The following is an 18,332-nucleotide window of genomic DNA, read 5'->3' on the forward strand; positions in this document are numbered from 1 at the left end:
AAAGCAGTTTGAACAAATAAGATGAACGATGGCTCTATTCCAGCACTGAAGTCAATGTAATGCGGCTAACTATGATGTTATTGGCGGCTTCTGTGTTTAAAAAGTAGATTATCTGCTTTGTCAGCTTAAGTTTCTGCTCCCAGTCGTGGTGTCAAGTTCACATTTGTATGTATGTACACACTTTTCTGCTGATGTCAGACATTTGCTATGTTTTGTGTTGAGGCTGCACCAACTGGTACCACTGATGTATACAAGCTGTACATTTTCATCCATGACACTAAGTTTTAACATAGCAATTTTTTTGTGTATTGTGCTTTAAGGAATACTTCAGCCATTCAACCACCATATGATCGCCTGTCCGTTAATTACCTAAGTGTACTGTGTTGAATTTGTGAGAAAAGTGTCTTTCTTGCAAGCCTAAATGGTGAGTGAAGAATCCCAAAAACAGAGAAAAACCTCAAAATCATAAACAACAGCGTTTAACAATAAAACTATTTCCAACCCTGGTTTATCCAGTCAAATGCGCAGTACTTCTCGAACACGTGCATTTTCGCTAAAACATGACTTCTTAAAACACTCCTGCATACAAGTAACGCAGGCTAAAAGTCAGTGCCTGAAACTGTTTATGCTGAAGTGTTCCAACTCTGAAGGTTTCAGCATAAATGTATGTGTTTGGTAAGTTCTGAGCATACGACTGGATAAAAAAGACTTGAGTTATACTGCACGAGGTGTGTGAGAGTTTGTAAACAAATATTTTGATCTAGTCTTGGCATTGTTAAACAATGGAGTGATTTGGATTCTCACTGGAGAGGCAGTTTTCTTAACGTAACACGGGCTGAGTAATTGTTGTACAAATGGTCATTTTTTTGGGCAAAGTACTCCTTCAACATACAGTCACAGCTAAGTGCACGTTCGGTACATAGTTCATTTATTCATTCCTTTGTGTCACAAACAAACAGTCCCTGAATTCAAGACAAATGGCTTTTTATAAACTTTGTGAAGTTTGTTTTGTGTCCTTTTTCTATAAAATACATACTGTACTGTAATATACTTTCAATCTAAAAACTGTAGAAAACCCTGGTCTGTTTTACGCTGTTGAACAACTGTATCGAAGGAAGCAGCTTTCAATCGGTCAGATCACTCACTCACTCACCTGCAATCTGAAGCCAGTGCGGGAAAAAGAGCGACAACATTCACAGAACTACAATGGGTTCATTAATTCCCCTCTTCAGGTCTCATTCACACACACACACACACACACACACACACACACACACAGTCAGTCAAACAGACACAGAGTCTAAGAGGAAATTCATTCAGTAAGTAAACCCAGGATCAGAGGACATTTGGGGCCAAGCTGTGCGTTTACAATTAAAGGTAAGCTACAGTTACTGTAGGGTGATGACCAGGACACTGCGGTGTGGGGGGGGGGCTCGTTACAGGATGTTTGGGACATTGGGGATGGACTTGTGTTGTAGCACTAAATTTAAATTGAAATGATCATCACGTTTGCTGTTGTTCGTGAGACTGAGTAACATAAAAACTAATGTTCTAGACAAGAGGAAAGCAACCTATGGAATAACAAGATACACTCCAATAACAATTAACTTACAAGACTAGAATCTGAACATTATAAACAGAGAGCAGCAAATGTGTCTTTGTCCTCATGTCAAAAAAAACAACAAAAAAACCAAATCTACCATGTGTCAAGCATGGTACGTTACTATGCAGTTAAGTTGTGGTACATTTACTGTACAACCTGCACTCCACGTCTCTGGAGAAGAGTCTGGTGTGTGTTCTGATACTCAAACTGGGCCAGCACTGTCTTTGTCTCCTAGTCACACTCGTCCGACAGACCGTGTGTGTGTGTGTGCGCGTACACAGTGCTCTTGTTTAGGGGCATCAACCATGGGACCATCTTCCTATATTGAGTGTCAGGTTGTCCATGGTGCCAATTACTGGTCAGTCTTAAATACAAACTGAACCCCTTACAGGGGTCCCTCAACACAAAAAGAAGAAAGGTAGAATTTTTATGGTCCGACAAAGGCAGTCACATTAGGCTGACGGAGAAAATGAGAAAATGCCCATGTCTTTTGCCTCCTCTTTCTCTCTGGGCCTGGCCCAGCCTCTGATACCTTTACAAATCATGTCAAACTAAAGCATAGGGACCCACTCCTCCATATTGGTCAGAAGAGATGCATGGTGGGAGTTGTTGAGGTTTCTGGCAGGGCTGGTTGAGAGCTGGGTTGATCGAGACCCAGGTCTCTCAAGTGTCCACCACAGGTCCGATAGGGTCCTGCTGAGGGGACGAGCTATCGGGGGCAGTGGGGTGAGGAGGGGAGTGGACGACCCCTGGGCCCGAGTTACAACTCACACAACCCTGTGAGACACAAAGATGCTTTAGACGTGTGTTCAGTCGAGCAGTGACGTAAATATGTTTGTAGGGTGTGTGTGATTAAGACATACACACCTGTGTGTCTATCTCCTGTGGGATGGTGTGCTGTTGGATCCAGGGATGGACCTCAGCCAGCTCCTCTCTCTGCTCCTGGGTGAACCAGGGCTGGAGGGGCTGAAGCACCCGCAGTTTCTCCCTGTCCTCTGCCAACACCTCATTCTGGTCCCTGGAGGAGAGAAAAGACCAAATACAAGGACGATGAGTTAAACAACACCTTACACATACAGTATAAGAAAATACTTTTTTTTCCTTTTTCTTTTTAGTATTACATTTCTGACTTGGACAATGTCGTTACACAATCAAATCAGCAGAGGGCACCTTTAGAGCTACATTTCACCGTATCTTTTAGTAGCTACCCTCATGTGAGGACAACTCCAGTGAAAACTGTATTTGTCCAGAAAAATAAATCAGTTTGCTGTGTTAAAACCAGGTCTGAGAAGTAGCTTTGATGTTAACATAAAGTTCAAGGAAATGAAAGAGACTGAGTCATCAAACAACTGTCAGTCAGCCGTACGGTATCGCGCAATGTTATTAAGGGTGCTGTCACACTTGTAGTTGGGTTCATTTGGTCCTCACCAAGGGAACAAAAATGATACAATGTTGCATATAAGTTCTGGTTCAGTCCCTGTTCACATTTACTCCCCCCCCCCCTATTAATTTTACATTAACAAACAAGAACCAGACAGCACAGATCTTGCCAATTCTAAAAGACTAATAATAATCATGGGTTACATCGACGCACATTATAATATCATACACACTATTGTTTGCATTAGAGTCATGTCAAAGGAAGAGATTTAACAGTCTATGACTTCTTTGTGAAGACAAGGCATGGGCAAGATTTTGACATTTCATCAGGGAAATAACCTGTGCTGACGTGCGTACGTGTTACCACTACTACTAATGATTTGCATTAATAGACTACATGCAGGTCAATTATAGGATTGGTTCCTGAACAGAGTTCATGATCAGCAGATGTATTTATTAGAAGTTTAGCTTTTGAAATCATACAAAAATCACTTTTTACATTTATTATAAAATTCTGTGGCTGTTTTTTTTTTTTTTTAATGCTGATCATTTCCTGGTCCCAAAACCAGATGCTTCAAAGACCTTGACAGGGAACTGGAAAACATGAGTAAGGAATACATTTTACCAGAGCTGTTATTCAGCTTCTAAAGTCACCAAAAACTGAATTAACTGCTCAATTATGAAAACGAAAAATTAAACATGTACACATTACAGTGCATTTAAAAGAGGGTAAATATTATATTTTTGCCAAGGTTGGTTTCATTTAAAGTATTTATATTAAAAAAAATTTTAATCCAAAAACATACTGCAAAAAGGGGTATACCATCTTATAATCATTACATATAAATACAATATAATATGAGTATTGCTTTATAGTACATCTTCCCCCCATAAAATGGTGGATTTCACTGCAAATCACATTGATTCTCTGCTCAGGTTGAAATGTTTTTATGGCCACATGTCAGTGTGTAATGTCAACACAAATGTTTCTTTGTGTGTACCTGGTGTGGATCTGGTACGTCATCATGACATGCTCCGGCGTGTGCTGGATCATGCCCCACAGAGAGTTGTCCACCCGAGTGTCAAAGCTGTGTTGGTGCTCTGCCGGTGCCTCCTGGCTCTTACGGGCTTTGCGTGATGTGTCCGATGAATCATTGCTGGCAAAGTATTTGCTGCTGTTGCTGCTGCCTGTATGCGAGGAGGAGATCTGTATCAGTCATTTGGCCCTTTCAGAAAGCGAAACTGTTGCTCCTCTGTCTTACAGTGTCCTCAACTGCTTGAGAAGTGCTCAACTTCCTTTACTCATTTGCAATGTGTCATAAAATGCATTGAAATCAGTGTTCAGTGCAGGTTGTTTCAACTGTGAATGTTTGTCACAAATATTGTCAAAGGGGCAGTGCTTGTTTCTGTCTCTTATGTATGTGTGTGTGTTTTCTCTCTTACCAGTGTGTGAGGTGGAGGTTCCATTGGAGCCAGATCCAGAGCCAGATCCCAGGGAGCCTCCAGACTCCCCTGACCCAGACCCTGAGGCGTTGGAGCCAGTCCCTGACCTGGCATCCTCCTGCAGCAACAGGTCAAGCAGCTCACTGGATGTAGACTGAGCGTCATGGTTCCCAGACTCACTGGGGTTATCACCCTGATCAAGGCAAAGGTTTAACAGTTAGAAATTAGCCAAGCACTTATGCCTGTCTATCAAGGTATTCTGGATATGTATGACAGACTGACCTGGTTGGCATGTTGTTCATGGAGGCTCTCGGTGTGGTTGTGCCCGGTGCTGCTCTGCCCTTCGTTCGGCTTTGGTAGCTCCTCCTGCAGCAAGTTCAGCTGCAGCGGAGAACTCGATCGAGAGCTGGAGAATAAAGCTCGAGGCCCGGCTGCTTCCTCCTCTTCCCCGACAGAGGAGCTGGCTCTGGGTGAGCAGAGCAGAGAGCCCAAGCATGTCTGAGGGAGAGGGGCAGGCTGGGTTTGGAACTGGGGCTGAGGGAAGGGGACACCACCAGGAGCAAAGCCTGACATGGTGACGGGAGCCTGGGGAAGCATGGAAGGCGCAGGCGGTGGGTAACTGGACGGGTAACCTGGAGTGAATGTTGGGTAGTTGGGCAGGATGACAGCCATGACTGGAGTCATGTACGGGTTGATGCCCTGGACTGGAGCCATGGGTTGCAGGTTGGGAAAGTTCTGCAGAGTATGAAAGGGCTCCATTTGGATTGGCTGCATGCCCAGCAGGCTCTGAGCAGGCTGCATGATGTTGAAACTGTAGCTGAGCTGGCTTTGGTCAGGAGGCTGTGGCACCATGGGGGTTGGTTCAGGCACCTGTTGTGGTCTGGGCTCAGGACCAGGCTGCGTCGCCATCATGGGGAAGAATGGCGCCTGGAGTGGGGACGTTTGGTTGAAGGGCACCCCCATTTGGGGCTGTGAGGACTCTGAGGAGGGCCATGAGGAGTCTGGGACACGGCGAGAAGGGCCAGCGGGGGAGGCGTAGCTGTCTGAAGAACCCTGCGGTTTGGGGCGCTTGTATCTGGGCTTTCCTCTCCTAGAGCGGTTCAGTCCACCAGCGCTCACCGGACGTAGGTAATCTCCTGCAGTGAGACGGACAGAGGTTGCAGAATAAGTTTGATCTAAGGTGGCTGAAGTTATGGACAGGACTGAGACATATGTGACAAAGTGGAGAGATGACTGGAGTGCATCGCTGATATGGACAGATTTTGCAGTAAATCACACACACACACACACACACACACACACACACACACACACACATATATAAATAAGGTGTCCTGTTAAAAATCATATAAATATTCTTCAGTAAAAACACACCTGGGTGGTGGGAGTGAGCCATTGAGCTGTTGTCCAGCTGCAGATATGAGCTGTAGGGACTCTGGAGGATCCGATGGCGGAATCGATCCACATACTCTTGCTCCTCCTTCTGGGTGTGGGCTGACAGCACCTCTTTAGTGAGGCCTACAAACCGTGGTTCCTCTGTGGCAGGACTTGGGGCTGGACGGACAGAGGTCGGAGCAGCATCAGCGGGCTCACTGCCCATCGGGGCGTCCTCCAGTGCCGTGGCCTCTGTGGGAGAACATTAGGGGAAAAACATGTTCAACAGACAGTTAACAGGCATTGATTATAATGTAAGATCTACAGAGCAGTTGCAAAAGAGCCTCTGAGTGACAACAATGTTCTGACGCGCACATGTAAGTGTATTTTTACCTGATTCAGGCTGTGGCACATGGACGATAGTGCTGCTGTACGAACACTGGCTGGTGACGGAGACCACGCTCATGGCCTTAGTGGACATTGTCATGTCTGTCAGAGGCGCTCCAACAACTGCTGCGGCCGTAGGGGCCACTGATGCTGCACTGTCCAACACCACTGCAAAGTGAGGAGAAACAAGTGTGACAGTTAATGATGCTTTTGCAGAAAAAATAATAGACGATTACCCAAATTTTAAGCGAGTAGTAAACTGTGTGGTGTAGGTGGTGTGTTTATACCATCGGAGCTGGCCTGAGCTACGTCGGTGGCTTCAGCTGGCTTGTCATCCTCTGAGGTAGAGGATGAGGATGAGGAGGTGTCCAGGGAATGAGAGTCACTCCTCCGCTTGAGGGCGGGGCCTGTACAGCTCTCCAAATATCTGGAAAGCAGAAAACACACAGTTAAGAGTGCGATTAGAATTGGGAGCTTTTTTGTTGCTTTATTTTGTTTTTTTATTACTACTGTGTTTTTCATGTGAATGGGCATGTGACATGTATTTCCGACTGTGATAATATGGATAGAGCTCAGTTTGAAATGGTGCTAAAATGCTCGGAATGCTCGGAGATTGTTTTAAAATGAAGACCTACGAGTGTAGATGTGGACTCAGAGCGCTAAAGCAACCACCACACACCTGATGATGTTGTCCACACAGTTGATCTGCTGATAGGAGGGAATATGCGTTTGCTTCCTGCCTTCTTCTCGATCTCTGACCTCAGGGTTGGTGACTACAGGCGGCAGACGTGCTGGGAGAATAGAGGGTTATTTTAGCCAACATCTAAACATTTGCACATTTTGATGTTGTATATTTTCTATGTTTTGCATTCGTACTTGGAGCTGCATTACCTGTAGCTGGTTTGCCAAGAAGAGAAATTTTGTGGTTGGAGCCCAGATAAGCCTGCTGGCCCCAGCTCTTGACTCTATTAACATCAGCACAGATCTGCTGCAAAGTCATCTACAATAAAACACATATTTTATTAGCATGATTATCCTTGGCAGCAGGTATAACACTGACTTCCTGGCTTGTGTTGTCACTGTGGTGTCTCACCGGTTCCCGGTGTGAGTCCTCCCACAGGTTTCCGTTGCTGTCACTTGAAGAAGCTACACTGATGTAGTGCTCATGAGAGCCATTACTTCCCAAACTGCCGTAACCACTGGAACCATTGTTATGGACCGGCTGTGGAGGAGAAACACAAGGAAATGCTGGAGAAACTCTGACACACAGACAGAAAGATAAAGTAAAAGCCATGTGTGTGTAGGGAGAGGCGTACTTGCACCTGTTTAATTTTGTGTTTAAATGCCTCTCATGCTAATGTCATTTTAAGTGATTTTGTTTGTACCAGGTGTGTGTTTGTATTAGTTAATGTGTACATCTATAGACATGTAGATCACTATCAAATATACAGTTGGGTGATAAAACATGTTATGAAATTCATTGTTCATTATCAAATGATACATTTTGATACGTATTTAAATTATATTTAGTTTTTGAGGGCTGAAATAATGACCTGCAGGAAAAGCTTATAGATTTTTGCTTGCAGATCTTTAATCTCCTCAAAGGTGACTGGGACATCCTCCTTCGTCGGTGCAGCGAAAACATCCTCATTCAGTGAACTCCTGGTGGCAAAAGAGGACAACAGAGTGATGTCACCTTTATCCTGACATCATTTCATTTAATAACTCTCTTAGCAACAACAACAAAGCTGATGCAGCACTTTCCCATAAAGCAGGTGGATTACAGGACGGACTGTGCAAATTTAATTCTCCACCTGAGCGCACAGAAAGCACGGAGGCTGTATTTGTGAATTAAATGCTTTAAAGTTGTTTAATGTTATGCTGTTGCTACTTACGTCCTGACTTTATGCCGTCCGATGATGAAGGCCACCTTGCGGCTCCAAGGGTTGATGAAGCTGGACCAGCTGGTGTCCAAGGTGATGTGGTCTCCATTCTGACAACGCATGCGCATCGGAGAGTGCTCAAATGGAGACTGGCCCGCATACTTCAACACTACACACATCATGAAGAGTTTGAGAGGAAAAAATAACAAGACAGGGGTGAAGATGTGGCAGACTGCGTCACCGATTGGTCACTATGAGCAACACTGTGAGTGGATCCCAATATGGGGAGCAACTAAGTATTTATGTTACTGATTAACTTACCGATTGTTTTACTATGATTAGTGTCAAACTCAATGACAAATTGTCATCTCAGCAAACTAACAGGGTCTATTTTTTGAACGTCCTCCTTTATCACGTACCTTTCCGGTGCATAGACAGCATGAGGAGACGGTCGTCCGGGTGAATGAAAGTCAACAATGACGTGCCGATCAGATCCTGGGGAAGGTATCCTAGCAGTGGCACAGCCCTGTGGATTATGTCCATCAAATTAGCCTCATCAATACACTGCATTTTCAAACTTCAACGTTAACTCTGATTGTGTGTGTGTGTGTGTGTGTGTGTGTGTCTGACCTGTCATCCACTTCCAGGAACACGCAGCCAGGTGAATGAGTTGTGGTGAAGATGCGCTTGTCCATGGGGATCCGAGGAGCTGCATGAGCGAATAAGACCAATGAGATACGTGTTTAAAAGGTCAGCGTTAGGGCTTTTGAATAATACTTGAGCTCCTCCTTGTGGACCAATAAAATAGGTCAGTAGGTTCATTTGCCACCATGTAGCATTAAGTAGCAAATAACGTCTCAGCCAATTAGGGAACGACGCCAATGATGGCTGTATTCAGTTTCCAGCTTCGACAGTAAATTTTTACCTTCTGTTCAGTGTTATGTAGTTTCATATAGTTGGAATAATGGTAAATTGCATACTGAGCATGATCATAAATGCATATTATTCCTACTTTAATATGCTGCAGAAACCACACATCATTTCACAGTCTAATACAGAGTGGTTTGCATACTATGTTCTGTATGTGGTGGTAAATAAAGCACCATTTAAGGACATCTTCTTCTTCAGTCTTTATGGGACTATCTGTGGTGAGTGCAAATGCATTTAAAAAAACTAAACCTAAGGATTCTTTAGACATATGAGGCCCTTAAGCTTGGGTTCACGCAACAAACACTTTCACCATCACAATGTGTCAAAGGGACTTTTCTCAGAAACAAAAGAGATATTCTCAATAAGAAAAAAATGAAGTAAATAAACAACTTGTTAACTTTTCATTGGTAAAGGCTGTTTGGGTTTTGTGCAGTTTGTGGTGCTAATAATCTTACCCTCATATCCAGAGATGATGCGTTCAGCCAGCGCCAGGCAACATGGCTCCTCCTCTTCCTCAATGCTTCCTGTTCCCTGCACCGTCAGCAGGTAGGGTGTTACCCGAAACGGGTTGTAACGCATCTCACCCTCACGGTCCTTCCCACCCCTAAAACATGAATTTAAATTGTAATGTCTACCGTGATTTATGAAGTAAACATAAGACATTTCTACTACTAAACACTGACAAAATTATACGGCCATTACATGGATCCAGACTACAGCCACACCTCCATCTTTAATGAACAAAACAAATTGCTTAAAACAATTTGTGCTAACTTGTTCTCTCTTTAGCTGCATAAGTCACAAAGTCCTCTGGGGTTGGCAGGATGTATGAGGAGATTTTGAAAGTGACTTTCAGCTGTGCTTCACTGCAATCTAGAGGTAAAGATGGGTGCTTGTGGCTCATAATTTTCCGAAAGAGTTGGGTCTTGAAGAGGATGCATTTTCACAGTATTTGTTAGTGCTGCTAAATCATATCAGTTCAAACGCTGAATACCTTCTTACCTTACCTGAGTTTCAAAATTGACTGTTCCAAAACAATCTGTGATTCAGTTTCTCAACATAACCATTTCTTCCCCACTGAATTTCCATTACTGTGAAATCACAGATTTATGGGAGGCCCTTTTAAAGGAAAGATGAGAAAAGATGAGAACAGAAGTAAGATACTGACCTGATTCTGCAGAAGAAAGACTTGACCTGAGCACAGTCAAACAGAACCCCCGCTGCAGAGACAAATGGAGAAAAATGTGTTATCTGCCAGTCTTTTTCATTCTCTCAGTAATCTCCAATGATTCACAATTATTACAAAAAATATGACAATATCATTTGAAAACACAGTTATAAAATCAAATATACAGTTATTTTGAATACAACCTGAGAATTCTAATATATAACTAACTTATTTACTTGTAAACCTGACCAAAATACATTTAAACTAATGTATTGGCTGTTTTGTATTGTGTTGTCAGTATTTTTTTTCTTTATGCAATTATTCATGAGTAAGTCACAGCTGCTGAATCTCACCGTACATTTTTCTGACATGAGTTTATGCTGAAACAAAAAAAAAAAGTTTTTCTGTGAAAACACCATGCCCTAGGAAAACAATGAACCTACGCTATAACTGAATAACCACTAATACAAACTAAACAAACTGTAATAAATAACAATAACAAACCAAAAACTTCAGTTATCTAATACATGCCAAAATAACACTGAAATTAAACCAAAACCGAATAAAGTTGAATAAATGTGGTCCAAACACACCTGTATGAGAGTTGCTCCAGGGGGGCAGATGCGGCTGAGCCGTGTGCGAATAGAAGACATTAACGTCTTGGTGGTAGAGCAGCTCCACAAACTTGGCCGACTCCAGGAACTTCCTCTTGCAGCACAGGATGCTGGGAGCCTGCTCCGACGCATACAGCACGCGTCCGCTCGACAGGGAGAAAACCACCACAAAGGAGTCCTACACACAGACACAGAGACGTACGCACGCACACGTGGAAACACGCACACAAGCGAGCCAAGTCACAGACACACGCAAAGGCAGTAAACACACATACACTCACACACATGCCCTGGCGTGAGGCAAAAATAATCGTGCACATAGGTATGTAAGCATACGTATGTGTGTGAGAGTGTGTTTATACCGTGTTTTTAAGTGTGTGTTCAGATGTGACTCTCTCCAACTCCTCCAGGGTGCAAACAGTAGCATCTCTCCTCTCATCCTGGCCATTTCGCATCAGCAGTTTGTAGTATTCGCTGTTGGCTGCAGAGGAAAACACAAACACATGCTGTCTGAAACAAGACCAACTGATATCAAGCTTTTTGGAGTAAACAAGCACTAGTCTGATTTCAAAGAAAAAAAAAAACAAAACATTTTCAAAGTGTTACTGAGTTTACCTTGCACTTGTTTGACACAGTTGAGTGCGTATTGTAAGGCCTCCACAGTGCTGGCTTTGCTGCGACTGCGTTTGTCTGATGGAATCCTCTTCTTCATCTCAGCCACTGTGACCATCACCTCTCTGTGGGCCTGCCCTCTGCTACCATTGGTGTTCTCACTGCTACACACATTCAGAGAGGTTAACTTGACTGTGATTTAAAAGAACTGAAAGTTGAAGCAGAACACAAGTCCTCTGGGAGTTTGTTCCAGATATGTGTTGCATAAAGACTGAATGCTTATTCTTTATTACAGGTTTTGACTCTGGGGACAGGAAGCAGACCTGTACTCTACGCTCTAAGAGGTCTGGACTCTATTGCATATACACAGAATATAAAGCCACCACTTCTTCATAAACAAACACAGTTCTTTTACAAACGGCAAATTGTAAAATTTGCTGTTTGTAAATATTCATCACAGTTACAGAGAAACTTTGACCATCCCTTTTTGCTGTAGACATGTTTTTTCCCTGTGTAACTAGCAAAATTGTGGTGGGGCTGACTTATGTTTCTGTAAGTGATCTGGCCAAACTGGAGACTTGTTTATAACCTGTATGACCAGCTGCCTGAGTGTGTGTCTTACTCCAATGGAGAATCAGCTATTTCTTCGGTGAGTACAATGTTACAATGAATAGAACTTAAAGCAAGAGCTACAAAAATAAAACCTAAGTTGTACGGCTGCATGATATGAGGAAAATATGCTATAATGCTGCTGAATATCACAATAACAATGTTGCCCGATGCCTGCCGTGCTAATGGGCACCAGTTCCCCTCAGGCCCCCACAAAGCACGCAGAACTTTGGAGCCAATTTTCGTAAGTGGCCAAACAGTGGAATTTCACAGTCATTTGATGCTATGGGGCCCAAAAAGACTTTTTCCAATAGACTTACATGGCAAAGGAGAAGTCTATAAACCAGTGGATACATTTTTGTAAGCATAACAGCTCCCGCAAAAAGACTAATCTCACTATCCATTCAGTTCAATAACATTTGGAAAGTCAATAAGAGCCAACGATTGAATCATTTTACCCCCATTCAAATTTATAGCGCTAAACTGGAAGTAGCTATCTTGGACAGTGTCAGTCTCTGGTCCGCCTGCTCTATGGGGGTTACACAAAACACTGAATCCAGTTCTCTTTATAAATCCATTAGCCACACTTGACACAAATTCCTCCTTCAAGCACGCAGAACAGTATGGCAACACTAATGCAAAAAACCTTTACTTGCATGCGTGCAGATTCTGACCTATCACATGATGCCTAACAGTGAGGGCTCTGTCTGATTGGTCAGAAAGTTAACAGCATGGTGTGTATCAGACAAAATGGCACCTACATACACAATGTAATTTAATACATTATTACTAGATTCAAAGTGCAATATTGCAGTCTTTTGTAATGTGTTTATCCTGCAAACTGACAAACAATAAAACAAAGAAACAAACAAAACAATATTGTGCCGCTCAACTAGGTTGAAAAAGACTGTAATTTTGCAACCAAAAGGTGCAAAAGGTGTCAACATTATGACAGAAATGCATGCTGATATTCAGTGATGCAAGCCACTGCTTTGGTGTGCTGTGCTGCATTTTAAAACTTGTTTTGCAGCACCTTATGTCACTGTGGTACTATGTGAGTATACGTCAACCAGTTAGGACACATCCGATCAGGCAAATACCTCTTAGTTGAAGCTGAGGTGGATCCTGTGACGCTGCCAGGGCTGTGATTGGCCGAAGAGGAAAGGTCATGCGATCCGCTAGTCATCTCCTCATCTTCCTGCCCCACATCCCCACCTGAAGCTCCGCTCTCTTCCCCCCTGAGGCGATTTGACTGTGCCCCTCCGTCCTGCTGTTCTGACGTCACCCTCGACTCCACTCCTCCTCCTCCTCTTCCTCCGCTGGACAGTGCTGCAGGCTCCTCCCCATCAGGACCACTGTCACCTCCAGGCATCTCCACGCTTTGGTCACACATCAATAATAATTTGTCCAGTCACAGTGGTCAGTAAGAGTCTTTATGTGCTCAAGAAGAGGAATGGGTTCCATGTGGTGACAATAAATTAATGTTCATTCAATTAGTGCCTAAAGTAAGATGTGAGGATCTGCCTTGACCACTGTAAAATAAAGGAAATAAAGAGAGATGATAAGAAACAGTGTCAGAACAAACATTTGCAGGACTGAATTAAAAACATAGTCGAAAACAACTATTTGACTGAAAACTGTGACTGAAAAACCATCCATTTGAGAGATGTGCGGCTGCATTATAAGATATTATTTTAAAAATTGTGTATTAATATAAAATAATAATAATGCGAAGAAGAAACCAAATACCTCAATATCAGTATAGTTCATATATATTGTAGGGTTCACTTTATCTGCTTTAAAAAATATTTCCCCAGTGATATTTCTTATAAATAATTACTAGTAATGTGGATAGAATACCATGGGTAAAGGCAAATAACAACAACTACAACAGTCTAGTAAGTGAAAAACCATTGCTTCACTTTACTGTATTGGAGCCTTTAAAACCAAGAAAAGACAACACTTGTGAAATTACAATATCAAAACTCTAGGAAGATATCTTGCCTCATATCACAATATACATATAGTATCAATTTTCCAGCCATAGTAACAATACATGTTTTCGTCCCAAACTGTTAAGTATGCTACCTCCTTGGTTCGGTACGCACTATGATCCAATCAATTACTATCAAAATAGTCTATGCCTACTATTTTCACGTGCAGAACGAAAATTGTGGTGCAGAACTTTTACCCCACAAGTTCTGGTAGAGCTATAGCATGCTAGTCATCTGTGCCTGGGTAGCCGGGTCAGTAAATTTCAATGATTTGTATCAAACGTGTGCATTTTAGCCAGTCCAGTGTGCCTACCTTTTATGAATGAATGGAAACTGCAGTTCAGGGAATAACAACAAGTCAGAGTTTTACAATTGAGCAATACTCTAATATGTTTTTTTTTCTTTCTCATTTGCAATATTTTAGTATTGAGTGTCTGAACTGTCGAAGTAAGAATTATGGCCACTGAACCACTGTTGCTTACATTTTTAAAAAACTTATTTCTGTATTTATTTATTTAGTTTTACCCCCACTGATGGAGACACATCAAACTGTGACCCCAGAACTGAGTTTCACACAAAACCATGTATTTTGTGTGCTGTTACACTCCTACTGGGGAGGTAATGACAAAGTCACTAAACCTGCAGAGGAACCAGCTCCAGCCCCTGCAGACACATTGTACTTGTTTTGTCCTAGCAGACAGAAAAATGTTACATACACCTTTAAAAGTGATGCATGTTGATCCTTTTGTTAAAAGGCTGAACAGATGTTTTTGTAGCTGTGAGAAATGACGCTGATGATTGCTGCATTCCTTTTAGGTGCACTCTGCAGAGCCATCACTCATGACAAAATTAGATGCACCTGTGCATTTTCTGATATGACTTGTCAAAACATCTGCCATTGAAAATACCTCGGCAGGAAAAAACCAAAGCAAATTAAAATGCCAAAAACGAAGGCCAAATATCATGTGGCAAAAGCTCCAAATGTAAAAGCCAAAAACATATGATCAAATAATAAACAAGTAAAATCTTTCGTGCAATAAGACTGTGTTTTTCATTTCTCAAATGTGAACAAACACAATCTGCCTCATTATTCAATACAATTATACTATCAGACTGTCAAACTGACTCACTGCTTTGTGACTCATCTACGATTCACACATATGGGCACATTCCATCCATCAATACTGCCAACAACAGGTACAACTTTTCCAGAAGCCAGCCTTAACACACCACCAATAACACAACAATCACGTGATACTCTCCAGCATAATAGTTGAGAATTTTTCCTCCATTTTTCCTCCAAATCACCTGCACTTCAAATCCCCTGTAGACACTCAGAAGTGACAAATCTTACTTACTTTTTTTTTTTTTTTTTTACAGATACAGTAACACATCCCACATTGGTTTATATTTCAAAATAGTTTTTTTTTCTGTGGTGTTTTTTTTACTAAAATCATACAAAATATTACAAAGTAAACAAATGTACGCATTTGCCTTCTCCACTCAACTGCCTCTTGCCAGCCCTTTTAGGGATTGTATCAGTTATTAAAAAATAAACAAAAACTGCAGCTATTACCATATACACACTGCAGTGAGACAAGATAGGTGCAACACAGACAAAGAGGAAGACACACTGAGAGATAACGGGAGCCAGTGAAAATATCCTGCGTCGTTCAACAGGTCGTCACTGCAGGATTACATAACCAGCTTGCTCAATTCAGAGCGTATAAGCCATACTCCCATTACTTGAGACATTAATGTATATCGGGGTGTGTGTGTGTGTGTGTGTGTGTGTGTGCGTGTACAATGCAGAGACGCAATCCTGTGACAACTGTGGTGTTGGGACAATGCTCTGGCCTTGCCTTAATTTTACAGCACAAAAACAAACCTGATAAGGCCACGGTCAAGGTGCAGAGGCAGGTTAGTAATTTGTGCTGTTATCCCTTCGAGGGGAAAAACTGTGAGTTTAAATTCTTGTTTAAAGCACACTCCAACCATGTAAACAAAAGTTAAGTCATATCACTGAAATCTGTGTTTGGAACACACTATCACTCCAACTGATTGACCAGACATTTACTATAGTGATTATGAAAATTAAAATGGTAAAATAAATAGTTAAAACATACAAATATATAGTTATTTATACACTGTCAATTATTTGTTCGCATCAGTAATGTTTGTAGACATGGAGGTAATATTCATTAATTATTAAAAGTTGAGAGCCTGCAAGTTGAGTTAAACTGTTGAATGGCATATATGCAGTTACATTTATATGGCCAAAAAATAAAATAAAATAAATGAAAGCCAGAAGTAAAACAAAAATTAAAACTCTGAGCAGAGCAGGGCCACACTTTATCCCGTAAGAGTACAACTTTGACTATTTTTTTGTGTGTGTGTGTGTGTGTGTGGGGGAGGGGGGGGGCACTTGAGGTCAAATGGGAGTTTGCAACATCTACTACTACAACAGTGAAATTCCAGGTCAAAGAGCCATCAGCCATTGTTTCCCCTAAATGTCCTTTGTCTGTCAGAAAAAAATCTAAAATCTTTGTTTAATAGCTTCTTCTCTATTATACTGTCAAGCTTAAGTTTATACAGTTGCAACAACATAAGTGAGATGAAATGCAATACAGGAGTATTAACGAGTTTCTCAGACACACTCAAGCCATCATCTTGATTTGATCTGTGGTTGGATGAAACTCAGCTGAGCCTCACTTGCATGTAAAAACACCCACCCAATATCCCTTCAAATACGGAAGTAAAAGCCTTGCAGGATATACATGCCCAGGCCAACATTTGATTATGAGATCACAGTATTATATAATGGCATTCACAGTCTGGCTAAGTGTAAATGTGGTCTATCTACACCTTAATTTTAACATTTATTTTATAAGGAAAAACACCTTACTGAGGTGAAAATGGGTGACTGACTTCTGACAACAGGTTAAATATTTATGAGTTGACGTACATGCAGACAGAAGTAGTATAGTGATCCTGTAAGTGCACCTATATATAGGTCATCTCAAAAAACAAGAATACCACTACAGTTATGTAAACACACACAATTACAACTGACAGGAGAGATTTAAAGCCCCCATTGATACCTGTTTCACATGCTTCCATCCGCAAGAAAAAGAAAAGCTTTTCAGACTTCAACAGCAATCCCACGACCTGCTCCCACTCAAAACAAACCTGACACTCATTAGACGGTTCACTACCCCCTCCCAGTATGAACCCAGTAACCTCAGTAAACCCAGTAACCACTACGAGCGTTACATCTTAGGCTTGGGGAATACCCCAGCAAAAACTGCTCAACCAGCACGACAGCAAATATGACATTAAAATGTAATTATTGTGTATACTGCCACAAATGTGTCCAGTTATAATGGAATTTTGTGATAAACTGTAGTATAAATGTAGACTACAAACATGAGTATATGCTGATACTAACACGGCAGTGAGCGAGCTTAATGGTAACCGTGTAACGTGATCTGATAGCTAGCAAGAGTGTGTTAGCTAATATGATAACTGCAGTTGTTATTCATGCAGTGACAGAGTAACATTACATATTGTTTGTTTCTAACTCGCTGAGCGCCTCTGCAGCCCCCTGTGTGGCAGACATGTTATTTTGCAAACGGTTACATATTAGCGATACACACAGCTGACCACCGCTTACAGCCATACTCTGGAGACGTGAAGCATACTAGAACTACACAAAACACACTCACAGCGGTATACTAGGACTAATTAATTCAAGACGAGATCATTTATTTTGTTTACATCCTCTGTTCTCTGTAGTTAGTGTCGTGGGCGAGGTGGCTAACGTTAGCTTAGCCTGTTTAGCCAACTCGCTAGTGACACCTCAAATCTTCTGTGTTCTGATAAAATATTTACCTTTTCGACTCTAGGTGTGTCTCCGCTTCAGTATCCGAGAAATAGCATTCTGTCGAATTGATCACCGGGCAATATTAACAGTATTTGTTTCTTTAATTGTGTCTCAAGCGGTCACGAAGCTTAACCGTCATCAATTCCGAGGCGCTTGACACATTTGTGCAACGTGAAGCGGCCGCGATGTAACCCCGCCCAATCCGCGATGATTGGATAGACGAATATTGCATCTGCCCTGTGATTGGACGTAGCACAGGGCAGTGGGCGTGTCTAACGCCGGTCTGTCATGGCTTGCTGGTAGTTCACGTGGATCTCCATGTTACACAACAGAGAGACAACAAGTCCCGCTGTCGGCTGTGCAAGCACTACGAGCCCGCTGCATCCACCCCTCTACTACTGAATGAATGGATATGTCCGTTACATGGTCTCGCTGATGCACGTCATGTGTCT

At 42.1% G+C, this 18,332-nt stretch overlaps 1 protein-coding gene across 2 annotated transcripts; it reads right to left on the bottom strand.

Annotated features, from left to right (window-relative positions):
- Positions 1-911: 911 nt before the first annotated feature.
- per3 (period circadian clock 3) lies at positions 912-18,063 on the bottom strand. Of its 2 annotated transcripts, none has more exons than XM_042500964.2 (22): positions 17,889-18,063; positions 13,104-13,535; positions 11,398-11,555; positions 11,145-11,263; positions 10,762-10,960; positions 10,169-10,220; positions 9,456-9,604; positions 8,701-8,779; positions 8,490-8,596; positions 8,083-8,239; positions 7,741-7,849; positions 7,281-7,409; positions 7,079-7,187; positions 6,867-6,978; positions 6,475-6,614; positions 6,194-6,355; positions 5,801-6,052; positions 4,709-5,562; positions 4,427-4,619; positions 3,985-4,171; positions 2,471-2,621; positions 912-2,380 (listed from the first exon to the last, which is right to left on the bottom strand). In XM_042500964.2, exons 2-22 carry the CDS (start codon positions 13,394-13,396, stop codon positions 2,267-2,269), a joined length of 3,825 nt encoding a protein of 1,274 aa, XP_042356898.2. In that variant the 5' UTR covers positions 13,397-13,535; positions 17,889-18,063; the 3' UTR covers positions 912-2,266. The 2 variants fall into 2 exon arrangements, with proteins under 2 accessions (XP_042356898.2, XP_042356890.2); XM_042500956.2 differs by having other exon boundaries at positions 11,398-11,558.
- Between the last annotated feature and the right edge of the window lie 269 nt (positions 18,064-18,332).

Source organism: Plectropomus leopardus, chromosome 2 (genome assembly GCF_026936395.1).
Source record: "Plectropomus leopardus strain MGB_pleo_1.0 chromosome 2, ASM2693639v1, whole genome shotgun sequence".
NCBI classification, from domain to species: Eukaryota; Metazoa; Chordata; class Actinopteri; order Perciformes; family Serranidae; genus Plectropomus; species Plectropomus leopardus.

Excerpts from the sequence above, each read along its gene's own strand:
- per3 (XM_042500956.2), bottom strand. The coding sequence starts at position 13,396 with ATGTGTGACCAAAGCGTGGAGATGCCTGGAGGTGACAGTGGTCCTGAT. Across the intron at positions 6,615-6,866 it reads TGTGTGGACAACATCATCAG|ATATTTGGAGAGCTGTACAG; the intron begins GTGTGTGGTGGT and ends TCTGCTTTCCAG. Across the intron at positions 6,053-6,193 it reads TGTGCCACAGCCTGAATCAG|AGGCCACGGCACTGGAGGAC; the intron begins GTAAAAATACAC and ends GTTCTCCCACAG.